The following is a 14,800-nucleotide window of genomic DNA, read 5'->3' as shown; positions in this document are numbered from 1 at the left end:
ACATATGTAAAAGAAACATTACTAAAGAATCTATTTTCAATTAAAAAAATTACACCATGTTCATGGAACATAACCCTTCACTAAGACATTTTGAAATGTCAATTTTGGTAGCAGAATGAATTTCATTCTGCACCTAAGAAATGACCCTAGTTTGTATTGGGAACCAGTCAGATGAGATGAGAATATGAACTTTCATGAGTATTCTGATAGTTAAGTTGAACTTTTGAACACAGAGCTCATACCCACACTTTATCCTTGCTGACCACCATCTCCATTCCACTGCATTCCACAGGCAGGTCACCCATATCTATTTCAAGTATGAGTAAACATAAAATGGCATGTTGTCATCCTTTCCTACATACCTCTCCTACTGAACATGGGTCTTTCCCTTGACACTCTCCTATACCCATATCCTAAAGGACATGATCTTTCCTGAGACATGATTTTTCTGATACATATATCCAATGGATGATGGATCTTTCTCTAGACACCTTCCTATGTTCAAAACCTATTTCTCTGTGGGCAAATTATGTAAAGACCAGGCTTTTAAGATGTAAGTTGGCTAAATAGCTGAAGTCAGGAGAAATTTCCTCACATTAAGATTTATTGGATTGTGAATAATCTCTCTGGGGAATCGCCAATAGCCCCATAAGTGGTGTTATTTAATTAAAACTATTCTAAAGTAAGTACAGGAGATATTGCTCCAGGGACTCATTTTGCCATGACCCCAGAAAGATTGAATTGATGGTCTTAAAATTGTTAACAGTTTCAAAACCTTTAACGTCTTCAGAAATAGTTTCCTGCCATTTTCATTAAGGAATGGGGTAGGTTGTTCTATTTCTAATCACCACTCCCTATAAAGCCAAACAAAAACAAAGGCCAGCAACAAAAAATACAGTTTACAAACCAAGTTGTTTCTTATTAGTTCTAAATGATATCCCCACTGGCAGCATCAGCTCAGAGAAAATCCTCAGACAATTCTCTCAAACCAGCCCTGGAGCCAAGAATTTTGTTTCTCCTACTTTCTTCAGTTACTTATTTTCTTGTTTGATTCCTTGTTTGTAGATTCAAAATGCAATAATTTTATTTTATAAAATGCAAACCAAGATTTTGCTTCCAGTGAGCACTTTAACTAGTCTATAGGTATATCCCTGTAAACATTATTTATAATCTATGCACTAATTCTACAGAGGACAATGCTTGCTCTCTGTAGCTTTTAACCTTTGATAAAGAAAAAAACTTAAACAACAATGAAGCCCAGCAAGTCTTAGGTAGCTTTGACCTGTGGACTGAATGTGTTCTATGATGATGCTAAGTACCAAAGACTGATGGAAGAGTATCAGCTATTATTACTCATGCATGAGGCCTCATCCCCACCACATACCAGCACCCACATAACTCAACACCCCAACCCCTGCTCTGTAGAGGAAACATGCTCCAGATTTTGTGGTTGGTAGCTTCTTTCAGACTGGGTAAAGAGTAGCTTTAGTAAGGACTAGTGGAAGAATTGTGGATTTGCTCGACCTTTGAGAATTTAAAGAATTAAGATAAAGATCTGAACAATTTCCAGTAACCTTTGTAGCAAGAAGCTATGAGTTTTTTTCTTAGTGGCCTTCTTAGCAGCTTTAGAACATCCTTTGACATTCAGAATACCCTTGGCCTTTCATACCAAGTCTTCACCTTCATCACTTTGTACCTGTCAGTACTACACAAGGTAGAGTTATTTTCATGCATTTTTCTTTCTTTGTTTATTCTGGATAAACAAAAAAAGCTGAAATAAAATTGCAATAATATAAAAAAGGATTACAAAAGAAAGTCCACCTACTGAAATACAACAAGCTATTAATTGCAAATCAGGATAAACTACATGTAGAGCTAAGATCCACAAATTTCTATCTTTCAAATTATTGAATATTACCTAGAATATATTAAGTTCTTAGTAAAGACTTGGTGGATGAGTTAGTGGATTAAGTTCACTCCCCCATGTCAGCAAACCTATTTCTGGAAACTGGATCTGGGACACTCTCCCCTTTCCACCTTTGAATCCTTGCATCACCAACCCTAAGGGGAAAAGAAACGATGCTGTCCCCACTTGATAAAGAGGTCAGCATTATCTTTAGAAGCTATTCTACCAACTCTGGGGCCTCCAATCTCTAAGGCACTGTTAACTGTCAATACACATGCATGAACCTTTTAGCTGCTAGCACCTGGGCAAAGAGTGCTAGACTATCAGGCAGTAAGAATATAAGACTATGGAAAGGGGTGTGAAAGACATGTACATCCTTATCCCACCCAAAATGAATGGAATTCTGTAAAGGGACACAGTGAGAAGCAACTCAGTGTTCAATCTGAGAATATGAACAGCACAGCCATGTGATAAAACCAACCAAAACATCTATGCAGGTACAGCAAGAAAGGTAACTGTGAGTCCCACTGTCTGCTGTTCCCAAACCAGTGATCCATTTTTCTGCTTCATCCTTCTCTTCACACCCCTGCCTCTCTCCCTCCTTTCCCCATAACTTCCACCTTTGTACATAAATGTCTTCACATACTTGCCCCTTCTCCAAGTTATGTCCTAAGTCTTATGCTCCTACTCATTGATACTTTGTTAACTTATTTTTCACATATACTGGATGACAAAATAATATCAAGGTTGGCATATTCAATCTTGAAATGCTTTTCTGCTCCACTGTTCTATAATGTTGAGTGACAGGTGTTCAGTTTCTATGTTATAACCAAGGGCACCAATATTACCTCCTTTCTGAAAGCCCAATCTGGTTTCCCAATTCTCTGTCTTTTTTAACTAAAGTCAACATTTTCCTGTTCTTAGATGATTAAAAAAAAAAAAAAGAAATGAGTACATTTTTCCTTCTCTTTAATCTTCAGGCCAAATAAGAGTGGAACTTTCATACCTATATTAGGTAGGTGTATCTGAACTGCTCAAATATTGCAATTAAATATTTTTCACCATTTACCTAGAAATTCAACATATTTGAAACAAATGCTATAATATAGTTTTGAGAAATAGTAAATAAAAATCCATATGAATATCACTATAACAATGAATATTAAAGACTCTGGTGGTCACTGCTGATTCTGTATTCTTCTTGATCATGCTTTAGAACTCCTTGTTCTTTGTAGCCTTATTTTGTTGTTATTGTTTATATGTCAATCAACTATGTTTTGCTTAGTTTTGCATGCCTATACAAAGTAAAAGACAAGAACCACACCCAAAGTCTCTGTTGGTGAGCATAGTGGTGATCCCTCCCTTCTCAGGAATGTAGTTTCCTCCTTCATGAATGAATCCTGTGTATTTGCTTATCCTACTCTTGAACTTCTGGATGGTTCCCAAATATTTCTCCTATCATCACTGTTACTATAAACATGGATTTTTCCGACACATGTGCACAATCAAGAGAATATCAAATAGAGCAGAATTATTATTTCACAGAATATGTAGTTTTTTTAACCAACTAATGTATCATATTCCAAAATAGGTCTGATGGTTCCTCTCTCTCCTTTCTCCTTCATTTGAGCACCAGAAAATGTTTTTTTTTTTTTTTCTGTGTGGTTGAGTATTCAAACATATTACAGGAGACATTTGATTGTTTCATACAAAGTGGGTATCTAGTAAAACTTGGGCAGGATATTGCAGTGGGTCACCATCTAGCAGGTAGGGATTTATTTAACTAGAAATATATTTTATTTCACTGACTACTAAGGCCAAAGATACTAGGTAAGCAATCTGTTCCCCAAGACTTCCACCATAGACTTTGCTACCAAAGAGCACTTTTGAAATGTTATTGCCTAAGTCACCTGAATATATTTTACCATGAATTGTGAAAATAATACAGCCAATTTTATCTATTTAATATTATTGGTAATTAAGAAATCCCTACTTCAAAGCTGGCAAACCTTTTTAAAGTCTTTCCTACTAACACTGTCACTTATCCAGTAAGATAAGATCTCTCACTAGCTCAATATTAGGCTGGAAGACTATGGAAAGGAGGAAGAAATAAAGCACAAAGGATTTTTTTAGGTATATATGCAATGATTATGTCTCATCCTTGTAAGACCTAGAGGTTCATGTCTCCCCAGATATTACTTAACATCCACCTACGGTGCTATACCATGAGACACATACAGAGTTGGAGGCCTCGGAAAGGCTAGAAGACTTTACAATGCATGGCATCCCCAAGTGGAGATCCTAGAGATCATGTCCACATCCAAGTGTACAGTGGGGAAGAATTAGGAAATCTAAGACACTGAAAGAAGGTCCTTATCCATAGAGAGTTACTAATGAAGAGCAGAAGTCAGTATTAATGATAAGCATGTAGCATCACTCCTTCCCATGCAATTCTGACAATGTCATGCACATTATGATTTCTGATGTTTAAGTTTGTTTTTCTTTTAATATTAAATAGATCAACTCCTTTATTTTACAATTCTGACAATCTATTATGCACATTAGGATTTTTGCATTTTTAAGTTTGATATTTTTAGTATTAAATAGATCAACTCTGTATTATTTAAAATACCATATATGTAGATCTTGGTCAGTTGTGAATAAAGTATAAAAGGAACTTTTTATGAGACTGACACACTACCTACTGTGCTACCAAGGCTCCTTAAAAGGAGCTTTTTAGATACATTTAAAGGCAAGTTTTAAAATACAAATATTTAGTTTCACCATTATTGTTAAAAAAAACAAAAACTACCCTTCCAAATCTCAAAATAAGGAAGATCATATATGCCCTAGTCCATTACATCAATATGCCCTTCCAAGATAAAAATCATTATTTTTTAAATCAACAAAACAAACATGTTTCAGGATTTCACCATGACAGACACTTGAGGAAATGAAGAACCACCGTTGCATTTCAAAGCCCCCAGAGGCTCTCATTTATTGACCCAGAAAAGTAAAAGGGCAGCAAATCTGAACTAAATAATGGAGGAAAAAAACTCCCAAAATCTTCCAAAACTTATGCTACAAATCCTCCATTGATCCAACAATGGCCTGACAGTTTAGCTCCATGTTCCATGCTAAACATTCAGAGATGTCTAGATCTTGTCTTCTATGACACATATCAAAATACCTGATGTAGGAGATAAACTACAAACCCTGACACCACAAGCCGAGAAGGGGCACTCCTTTCCTTTCAGCCCTGACAGCTAAAGCCACCTGTGAAATATATCACCCTAATTCAAGGTCCATATCACTGCTATCTGTTTCTGGAAATATGGGTCAAAGTGGATTTTATACTTAGAACTAGCAGAGAGCACCAAACAGGTGTCTGTGTATGGTGGCAAACAGGTCCTTAGTGGTATAACAAATCCTTTAATAAATAAGTATCCAAAGATATTTTGTTAATTAACATTTCATAACAAAATTAGTCAAGATTAGCTATTACGGGGGTGGGGGGAACCTACATGTGCAGTGTCATTTCTTCCTAATAATTTCTTATTCCTCTTGTACCATGATCATTGTTTTTGTTCAGAATATTCATCACTTTTAAAAAAAGGCTCTGCATCAGATGGTACAAAGCATTCTCCTTTGTGTACCCATGGGACATGACTTGAGGGCCACAGAACAAGAAACAATTCCAAACCCTTCCCTTTTCACTGATATCGGAAAAGTCTGTGAATATTTTTTGTGTCAAAAAATAGAAAAAAAACAGTAATACTGGTAGTAATAATACCCTATTCTCTAATGACCATGGGCCAAACTCTTTAAATATATTACCCCTAAACATTCAACAAGGACATTATTATTATTATTATTATTATTATTATTATTATTATCTTGACATGTTGTTTGATTACTTCAGATTGAGAGGGGGTGAGCCACTAACATGAGATTTTACATAAAATGATGACTGTAAAACCCAGACTTTTTTGGCATACCATATCTAGTCCATGTGGCCATGTGAGAAGAATCAAAGCATAGTCACCAGCATACTTAATATAAATCATTATTCTCTTTCTGATACAATGTCTCTCAGTTTCTAAAGGAAGTAGATAGGTTGAAGATGGAGTCTGTCTTAAACTTTGCTCAGAATTTGCTAATAAATTCAGATTAAGTCATGCAGAGAAGATCCTAGATATCCAGAGGCTGAAACTAGTACCAAATGCTCAGCAAAAAGAAATGGTCCCACACATTGCTGAGATAAGCTTTGAAAGAAGGGATTGGCTCTGAATCTACATGTTGGCAACATCACTTGAATCAAGCCTTATGTCATCATAAAGACTATATAAATCTGTGCTTCTTCCCACATCACTGAAACCCATCAGACACCTCCACTCAGAAATGACAGCAATTAAGAAAAATGGAATTGGTTTACTTATCTTTGAGGAAAAATAACCTCAAAGAATCTAGAAATGGAACAGGAAAAAGAACAGAATAATGCTTTAAGATTTTGGTTGGATTTCTTAGAATTAAACATTTTAAGTAGAGAAAAGGAAAATAAAGTTTTTCCTTACCTGACTGGACCACTTTTATCTTCTTTTCCCAAGATCCATGTGGGAAAGTATGAAACAAGCATGAGTAGGTGCCGATGTCTTCTTCAGATGCATTGTGAAAGGACAGACTCATATTGTGGAACCCCACTGTTGAGTTCAGAAAGTGCACTCTATGGAGGTAGTTATGCTCTATATGCACAGGATGGCTAGGGTTGTAAACAGCTATGGTCACTTTCTCTGTGCCATTGATCTTGCTCCACTCCACCTGGGTTAAGTTATCCGTAAATGAATACACACATTCCAGAGTCATAGTCTCAGAGAGCTGAACAGTTGTGTCCCAAAAGGTCTCTTCACACAATGCTAAAATACACATCACATAAACTGAGTTATATCCAATGATGAAAAACCAAATAGCTAAATTTTATAAAACTTAACAAGTAGTCTGGTAAATTCATAGTAAAGAGTGACAATTTCATCTACAAAATTGGCTTTTGTAAATTTTAGTATTTCTGAACAAGTGAGAAATTACCTAAGGGAATCTGCACGTCACACTCAGAAAACCAAAAACACAACAAAACTTTTACATGAAGACATTGGATTGTCTTTACCTTTGTGCACATGAAGAATAGCCAAAAGCAAAGTTAGATAAGCCATCTCTGGAAACAGTTCAGGAGGCTAGCCTGCATAAAAAAAATAAGGTGTATGATGTTATATTCACAACTCACCATGAAGCGCTGTTTCCTTCCTCTCAGATCTTATCAGCTGCATCTTTTTCTCTGAAGTGTGAGCACAGGAAAAGTTCTAACTTCAAAAGCAGCTTTGCTCTTATACAGGGATGGGTAAAGTGCAGTTACTTCTTTGTCAGTTAGTTTACTTTCAAGAAATAATTTTCAAGAAAGATTCTTTCAGTTGACAAATGTTTACTGAGCATATCCTCTGTGTTAGGCTCAGCTTTGTGCAACAAGAATATACAAAATTACATCTTAAAAATAACACCCTATGCCATTTTCTTTGGAAGAGACTAATGCAACACTGAAGGTGAACTGGATATAGTAGGTTGAAGGTGGTAAGTACCTGAAGAAAAGTGAAGCAAAGCAAGAAAGTCAAGCCCTTTTGATATAGGCTGGTCCAGGAACTGAGAAGGTGAATGGAGGTGAGTACTAGATGTTGACAGGATGAGCCTGCATAGCAGACAGCCACTCACATGTGGCCTTCCTTGGCTGCATCTCCTGACTAGATGTGAGCATATATATACAAAGAATGAACCTCCAGCTACAAAAGAATGGTTGTCAAAGACACATACAAATATGCCATTGTATCTGATGATTTTTTTACTTTATTTAAAATAATTATATAGTGCTAAGAAATTAGATATTCAAGCCAAGTCCCCTTGGAGGCTGCACCTTATGCAACCATGTTATACCATCAAAATGGAATTTATTTCTAAGATTCATCACTTCTCTTTTCCTTCTCTTATAAAAACAACAATTCAGGGCTGTGGCAAGATAGTTTAGCCAATATAGTTATTTCTACACAGGCCTGAGAACCTGAATTAGACCCCCAGAATCCACATAAAGGTATGAGATAGAACTAACTCCACAAAGTTATGCTTCAACAAACACAGGTGCACTATGGCACCTAAACCCAACACACACACACACACACACACACACACACACACACAAAAAAAAAATTATAATATGAATAACTAATACATTTAAAATAAAATAGCAATTCTAATTCTTAAAACTGTATGAGGGGAATTTTAACATGATAATATAAAAAATTCAAAATTACACCTTTATGAAAAGAAGAATTATGTTGCCGTTGGCCCCATTAGCAGAGCTAGGATGCAATATGTATATTATAAATGAGGTCAGTCCTCATTCTCAATGTGAACTGCATGTTCTCTGAAAGCATTCCCCCATTAGATACTCTTGTTGAGTAGTTGATACCCACTGATAATCTTTTATATTGAATCACATTTGAAATACAAAGGCAAAATTGTCTTTCACCTTTTATTTTAACAAATATTATTCCATTTGGGTTTAAGAGGAAACAGTACATTTTAATATATTTGGAGAATATTTCATATAAAATATGAGGAAATAAAGATGTGTCTACATGGGCCATATTCAAGAAATGATGTAAGTACAGAGTATGGATGGGCTGACAGTATGATCGGGAGATATATGTGACTATAATAGAGATGTTATAGTCTAAGGGATTCCTAAGGCTGAAAAATATTGAACAAACATACAAATAAATACTTATTTGCAAAATACCTGTCATGTTATTATGAAAGAAGTTCACAGGGGTGTTCTGAAGACCAAGTATCCAGGACTGACAACCCAGCAGAAGTCTCTTATAGGAAGAGTGATTAGAAAAAGACCTGCCCACATATGTAATGAAACCTATAGAACCATAGGGGTTCTATAGCCATGTGGGTACTGAGATCAGGTGCAGGAATGAGCAACTAATGCAGACATGAGAGCAGGTGCACCTAGCCAGGAACTGGGGATTTTCAATGCTGTTGTATCTGTGGATAGTAGAGGGGAAATAGAGACAGGAAATGGTGGGAGGTGACACTTTATAGACAGATGGGGTAAGGTTTTGTTTGTTCTTATAGACTCTGGGTGGTTGCTCTGAATTAATAGAAGTATAACTAAATGTCACCCATTTCGTTTTTCATGATTTGTGGGAAATTTGACTTTGAGTGTCCACTCCTTTCTCTGTACCACAAGAGATTAATCTAAGCTGTTCTATGTGGTTGATCTGAGAGTTTGGAAAAGACAGCCAAAGCCCAAGTCAACCCAATGAGCACAGGAGATTATTTACATTCTATGCCAGAAAAAGTTTTTTTCTTTCCTACATTCCCTGAATATAAATAAGGAAGAATGCTGTGTGGTCACTACACTACCCCAAGTAGCTATCTAGAAAATGAGTCTGAAGGCAATTGTCAGAAGATGGAACAAACAAGCATCTAGAATCATTGAACCACTGAATCTATCAACTATGGTGTAGAGCATATGCTGAGATACATTATATTTTGTAAGTCTTTGTTACTTCTGTCCACATATATCTAAACTAGTACAATTTTTTTCCTGACTGTGCTATGAAGATAAGATTGTGAATGAGCAAACCCAGACATCCAACTTTTAGAACATCTTTACCAATTTGAAAACAACATAAAATGTAGCCAGGACTCAGATGATTTCCCTGCACATGAGATGAATTATTTGGCTGCCAAGAGATGACCTGTTATATCAAAGACACAGCAATAATAGGCATTTGTAACTTCATGTCATCTAGGCTGAATCCAGGAGAAAAATATACCTCAAGATTCAGAAGAAGGTACTTTAGCAAAAATAAATGACTAGAGAAGTTTGTAGATAATATAAATATAATAAAACAGATAAGGTGAGAAAATAACTCAAACAGAAGCTTTGAAAAGGATCTACAATAACCATTAAAGCATCCGGGGAGAGGGCTCCCCACTATGGAGGTTGCTGGTTAAAGCTAGAACTTTGAATGATCTGAAGCTCATCAAGAGATACTGGAAAAGGTCAGGGGATGAATCCATCAGGGGGAAGGGAGTGAAGAACATATAAGGAAACTGATGATCCAAAAATTTAAACGGCCACTAGTGAAAGATGCTTAAGAAACACTCACAACTAACATCATACTCAATGGGGAAGTCCCTCTGAGAGTAAGAGCAAGACAAAGATGCTTGCTTTCACTCCTGCTATTCATATTGCTCCCTGGGCTTTACACATCAAATAAACAAGAAGAAATAAAAGGTATCTACACAGCCAAGGAAGAAGTAATCCTGTCCCCTGCACAGTGATTGCATTATTTTGTATATTAGCAGACTAAAACATCTACCCAATACTAGATAACAAAGAAAAAATTGGATAATAGAAAATGAACATATGAAACTTTTATATCTGTTACTTACTAACAATAAATTACATGAAAAGGAAGTTTAAAAAACAATTCTATTTATAATCCAAAAAGTAAACCACATCTGGATAAATTTAACCAAGTAGGTGAATTAACATTTTACAATGAAAATGATAAACATTGCTAGTTTTTAAAAGAAGACCTAAAAATGAAAAGGCATATGTAAGAAATGTATCTACACTATATCCATGTACATAAGATGGAAATTTTAAGCAATCCTTAATAAAATTTAAGTGCTTTTTTTGTTAAAAATGGAAAATCTGATCCTGAAATTCATACAGCACTGTGATGGCCCCTGAACAACCAACATTTGACTGAAAACAAAAGGTTGGGTGATTGGTACATCCCCCTTTTAAAACTTAAAACAAAGCTAATAGTCAAAACCTTGATATTGGCATAAGGACAGACACAAAAAAAATGGTATACAAGTGATAATCAAAAACAGGGCATTTGGGAGGTGGTATAGAAACCTAGTCCATTGGAAACTTTCTAAGATATATGAAGGTGATACTAATGAAGTCTTGAAATAATGAGAAAGACAGAGTTCCAACTGACCATTGTTTGTAAACAAAACAAGGTTCTAGTAGCAGGACTGGGTTGCATCCAATTGATTTGTTGGCCAAAGTGGTCCCATGGAAATCCCCAAACAACCCAGGAAATTGCCAGGATAATAGAATGCTCTCTGCAAATGAATAGCAAAACCTCATTGCTAAGGACAATACCAACACAACCCATTGAACGTGGAGTTGTCAAGCTGGTGACTACAAAGAATCTTCACTGCCATTTTCTAGTGTCTTTGGTCTGGGGAGATACTCTGCAGGCTAAGAAAAGAGAAACATAAACACCAACCCAGTCACAAAACCTTTGATCTATAATTTTCCCTGCCTGAAAAATGTGCTAGGGCAATGATGGTACAAGATTTAGGGGAGTAACCAACTAATGTCTGATTTGACTTAAGGCCCACTGCAATAAGAAGGAACACATGCCCAGCCCAGCTTGGATGATCAATAACCAGAGACCAGATAGCCAAGAGACATAAAGTAAAAGAAAATACTATGTTTTGGGGTGTTTTAGTAACAATAAAATGACTCTTAACAATATGCTATATTCATAGACCAGTACCTTGTTCAACCATCATTACAGAAGCTTCCTCCTGCAGCAGATGGGAACAAAAACAGAGACTTGTGGCCAGACATTATGAAGAGAGAGGGAGAGGGAGAGAGAGAGAGAGAGAGAGAGAGAGAGAGAGAGAAATGGGATGCTTCCATCAAATTCCTCCACCCAGAGTCCAAGGAACCCTGTAAAAGAGGAGGCAGAAAAATGTAAGAACCAGAGGAGATGGAGAACCTCAGGAGAATAAGGCCCTCTAAATCAAGTGAGCAAATCTCATATGAACTCACAGCAAATGAAGCAGCAAGAACAGGACCCACATGGATCTGTACCACATCCTCCATGTACATAGTATAGCTTTCAGTTCGATATTTTTATGGGACGCCAGAGTGAATGAATAATGATTTTTGTGCCTTCTCTTGGGGCGCTTTTCCTTCTATTGATTTGCCTTGTCCAACTTTGATGTGTTATTTTTTATTTTGTCTTATTATATTTTATTTTTATGAAATAATTGAAAACTTCAAAAAAAAAAAAAAACTCAAACAGCACATCTATAGTCCATTGACGACATTCAACAATGAATTAAGACAAATTAGTGGGAGAAAATACGGTCTTCAAAGAATGGTGCTAGAACCACTGACAGCCACATGAAATTAGATTTGTACTTATCACCACACACAAGAACTGTATCAAATGAACTGACCTAAATACAAGAGCTACATGGCCTTGAAGTTGACTATGAATTATTAGATATGACAGCAAAAGTACGAACAACAAAAGGAAAAGTAAATGAAGACTCAACAAAATTAACAATTTTGTGTATCAAGAGAGATGTCAAGAAGTTGAAAAACCAGGCCAATAAAATGGAAGAAAATGCTTATGAATTAAATATCTGACTGGTAATTTACAAAATATATAACCAAGCTTAAAAATGGGCAAGGCACTTCAAAAGACATTTCTTCAAAGAAGATGTCCAACAAACACATTAAAGAGTATTCAACATCATTAGTTATGAGGTCAGTGCAGATAAAAACCACATTGAGAAATCACTTTATAGTCAGTTAAGTGGCCATCATAAAAAAAGAGAAGATGCAATCATGCTGTGAATAAATTGAAACTTTTGTGTTTACTAAAAGGGATACAAAACATTGAAGCTGCTGTGGAAAATAATTTGCCATTCCTCAAATAGGACCACAGGATATAACAATTCACTACTAGAAATGCATCCCATGGCATTAAAAAACAGATGCTAAATACTTATTCACACATCATTGTTCATAGCAGCATTGTTCATAAAAACTAGAATATGAAAACAACCTGAATATCTATCATATGCATGGGATAAACAAATTCAATTTAACCATAGAAGGAGATATTATTCTGCCACAAGAAGAAATGAGCATTGACTTATGCTATGATATGAATGGTAATGGAAAATAAATAAAACAGTGTAGGTGCAAGTGGTCACCGGAGTAGGTATATGTGTAATATAAGACATACAAAGCAGATTGGTGTTTGTAAAGGCTGGCAGAATAATAGAATGGAAAGTGATTGCTTAACTTATAAAGTTTCCTTGAGGGGTGATTAAAATGTTTTGGAATGGGTAAGAGGTAGTTACTGGGGCAGGAGAAAGGGCTCAATGACAAAGAGCAATGGCTGCTCTTCTAGAGGACCAAGGTTCAACTCTCAGAACCAACAGGGAGGCCCACAACCATTTGTAACTCCAGTTCCATGTGATCTGATGCCATCTTCTGGCCTCTGTGGGTGCTGTACACATGCAGTGCACAAACAGATTCAAACACTCAGACCCACGAAATAAAAATCATTATCTCTCAAAAGTGAAATGCTTATCATAAAGCATTGTGAATCTCTTAAACACAACTTAAGCAAACACTTAAAAATTATTACTTTTATATAAATCTCACTATAATAAAACAAATAGTGCTACAATTAAGATTGTAACTGTAACCTTTGTACTCCCAACTGAAGAATCCAATACAGAGCCCAGTGACATGCTGCAGCAAACACTTGTGACAACAGTTAGAGATAAATGGTAAAAAGGTCAGAAGCTAGAGAGATGGTTCAGCAGGTAATAGCTCCGGCTGCCCTTCCAGAGGACCTGGGTTCAATTCCCAGCACCCACATGGCTTCTCACAATTGTCTGTAGCTCCAGTTCAGGGGTATCCAACACCCCTATACAGACATACTTACAGGCAAAGTACCAATGTACATGGAATAAAAACATAAATGAATCATTAAAAGATCACAGTCCAGGTTGTCAAGTAAGGGCTTAAGAGATTAAAATACACATGCCTGCTAAATGAACGTGTGTGTGTGTGTGTGTGTGTGTGTGTGTGTGTGTGTGTGTGTGTGTGTGTGTGTGTGTGTGTGTGTGTGTATGTGTGTGTGTGCGTGCGTGTGTGTGTGTGTGTGTGTGTGTGTGTGTGTGTGTGTGTGTGTGTGTGTGTGTCGGGGTCAGGAAAGGAAAGGGGTCAGGATTATGTAATGTAGAATGATACAGAAAAACAAATTAGAGTGACAGTGTATTCCTACAAATCTAAATGGAATTAGGTGCAATGTGACTTCCTCCACACTCGGTGACTTACAAACAGAATGGAAGGAAATTTGCTCTGTAGGAGTAATAGACTAGGTTTGTGGGAGCAACATTGATGTTAACTAATTGATAACAACATATAGTTCATTCCCAAGGCATCCAATGACAGTTTATTCGACAGGAGAGCTCAGATGCACTCGCATTCAGAAATCTAAGCACCTAGAGGTCAGAGATTCATTTGCAAAGGTACCAATGGACTTGCAGTTGAAGATAAAAGTTTGGCTGGTACTGATTTGCTGGGGACAAGCCCTATTTATCAACATCTTACTAAAGACAAATAGAGATTGCAACTGAGCTATTTATGTGATGTTGGCAGTCATTTTTCACATGATTTACAGAAGGAGTTTTGGCTTGAGAAGTTTTTTTTTTTCCTAATAGAGCTGCCTGTGCAAAGGAGCTTTGTCCTGGAGAAAGCCATTAATCAACATATTCCCAGATTTTTCAACTATTTAAAACATCACAGCAATGCATACAAGCAGGGGTCTAGCCTCAGAGCTTTCTTGTATGGCTCTGGTGAGCATCTTCAGATACATTCTTTCTAGCCACACAGGTAGGCCCTTCTCCATTTCTTCAATTTCATTGTATCTGAAATCTGTGACACATTGTAATCCCTAAATGTTTCTACCATTTAACAATGAGAGGATTCTCATCTTT

At 36.4% G+C, this 14,800-nt stretch overlaps 1 protein-coding gene across 1 annotated transcript in view; it reads right to left on the bottom strand.

Moving 5' to 3' along the window:
* Cd226 (CD226 molecule) overlaps nt 1-7,128 on the bottom strand; it is a 76,044-nt gene extending 68,916 nt beyond the window's left edge. Inside the window, exons 1-2 of the mRNA XM_036204329.1 lie at nt 7,068-7,128; nt 6,481-6,819 (exon numbers count right to left, since the gene is read on the bottom strand). Of these exons, the coding sequence (XP_036060222.1) occupies nt 6,481-6,819; nt 7,068-7,113 (385 nt within the window). The 5' untranslated portion in view covers nt 7,114-7,128. The remainder of the gene's footprint in view (nt 1-6,480; nt 6,820-7,067) is intronic.
* Nucleotides 7,129-14,800: the final 7,672 nt, after the last annotated feature.

Source organism: Onychomys torridus, chromosome 13 (assembly GCF_903995425.1).
Source record: "Onychomys torridus chromosome 13, mOncTor1.1, whole genome shotgun sequence".
Classification (NCBI taxonomy): Eukaryota; Metazoa; Chordata; class Mammalia; order Rodentia; family Cricetidae; genus Onychomys; species Onychomys torridus.
The sequence above is the reverse complement of the archived record's forward strand: the minus strand, read 5'-3'. Positions and strand labels throughout refer to the sequence as shown.